The 1,514-nt window shown below is 35.7% G+C and overlaps 1 protein-coding gene across 1 annotated transcript; it reads right to left on the reverse strand.

Moving 5' to 3' along the window:
- Window positions 1-411: 411 nt before the first annotated feature.
- Window positions 412-1,251, reverse strand: LOC105776140 (protein NEDD1-like). Its single transcript, XM_012598639.2, has 3 exons — window positions 1,113-1,251; window positions 980-1,045; window positions 412-814 (listed from the first exon to the last, which is right to left on the reverse strand). Exons 1-3 carry the CDS (start codon window positions 1,137-1,139, stop codon window positions 632-634), a joined length of 276 nt encoding a protein of 91 aa, XP_012454093.2. The 5' UTR covers window positions 1,140-1,251; the 3' UTR covers window positions 412-631.
- Window positions 1,252-1,514: the final 263 nt, after the last annotated feature.

The following is a 1,514-nucleotide window of genomic DNA, read 5'->3' on the forward strand; positions in this document are numbered from 1 at the left end:
ATAAAATATTAAATTCTTTTACTCATTTAATATTTACTAAGAACAAACGGATTATTGAATATCTGAGTTTAAAATTATTTCAACTTCTACCTTCAACCATATGTATATAATGATGGCATATTAGCAAAGGTAATCAAAATCTAAATTCACAGAAGTGCGTAGGAAAGTTTGTATAAACAATAAGAACAAAGTAAATTCAGGGAACTCTGTGTTAAATGCTACGTTTTCAATCAACCAAGAGTAAAAATCTTAGCCTCACATTTGTAAGCAGTTTTACTCTGATATAAGACAAGCCTACTGATGAAACAGCAATTACGGTGAGGTGATCAGAAGAGGCATTCACTAACCTGACGAGGTAATGATTAAAGGAATAAGGCTTATTACTTTCCATCTACACAAGACACTTTGAAGTTGCACAAACAAGCAAGCAGTGACATCCAATTAGTATCATTAGTTCCATTATAGAACATGATCTTTTATACAAATACCATTCAAAATTCCATAGCATGCAAGTGCAAACTACAAGAATTTATCAGGGCCTGGGTCTCTTTTTATATTAAAAAGTGATAATAGAGCAAAAGATAACCAACCCGCGAACTATACTATAAGCACGAAGAACAGTAAAAGGTTGTCATTTTCCCCGAATATCATAGAACACCACTCTACCATTACCAGTACCAGCTGCCAGTGTCCAACCATCATCTCTAAATGCCAATGAAGAAAAAAGTGCCTCATATGAAATGAAAGCTGAGGGTCTTCTAGACCCTGAGTCGTAAGTGTATAGCTTCTTATCCAACCCAACACTAGCAATAATCTGTCGAAAAGGAAAAAGAAAATTGAAATGTCAGAATATCTAACAAATTTTGAAAGATGTCTTAACCATTAAAAAACAGAAACTTCCTTCATCTCAACCTTCCAAAACAGCTCAGCCTATTCCTTTAATTAAAGCCTTAATAAGGAAAAAAAGAAACAATGAGACCTTATCATTGGAGGGTAAGAAACTAATGCCGGCTGTTGGAGCAGAGTGCTGCTTCAACCAAGAGACCTGTAAAAGCCAGTGGATTACATAGATGCTTAGAACATCAAGAATATTGAGACAGAGAGAAGAGAACCTTTGGGTTACGACCAGTGGTATTCATAAATGGACAGATCCAGCACCATCTGCAGTCACCACAATGTGTCGACTAATCGCGAATAGTCAAGTACCTTTAGCTCCTGGTCTTAAATCCATCAAAGGAAAATTAGCCTGCAAACATGAATAAGAACTTAACATAAGCACCCAAATGCTAGACTTTGTGCACCAGGATCTTTTAATTCTGCAGCCTTTGCCCCACAAGCAAGGTTGTGAAGTATCAGATCCCCACTTAGGCTGATGGAGACCAAGTGTTCATTGTTGAAACCATTTTTTTGAAGGTCGACTTTTTATTTAAAAATGAAAATAGGAGTCGCCATTATTCTTTTTTTATGAGTTGTGAACGGATCATCTCATAATTTGATCGTTTTAATAAAAAGTT

Source organism: Gossypium raimondii, chromosome 10, assembly GCF_025698545.1.
Source record: "Gossypium raimondii isolate GPD5lz chromosome 10, ASM2569854v1, whole genome shotgun sequence".
NCBI lineage: Eukaryota > Viridiplantae > Streptophyta > Magnoliopsida > Malvales > Malvaceae > Gossypium > Gossypium raimondii.

Coding starts and splice junctions, on each gene's coding strand:
- LOC105776140 (XM_012598639.2), bottom strand. CDS start 1,139: ATGAATACCACTGGTCGTAACCCAAAG. Junction 1,046..1,112: donor CCACTGGTCGTAACCCAAAG/GTTCTCTTCTCT, acceptor TGGCTTTTACAG/GTCTCTTGGTTGAAGCAGCA. Junction 815..979: donor TCTTACCCTCCAATGATAAG/GTCTCATTGTTT, acceptor CCTTTTCGACAG/ATTATTGCTAGTGTTGGGTT.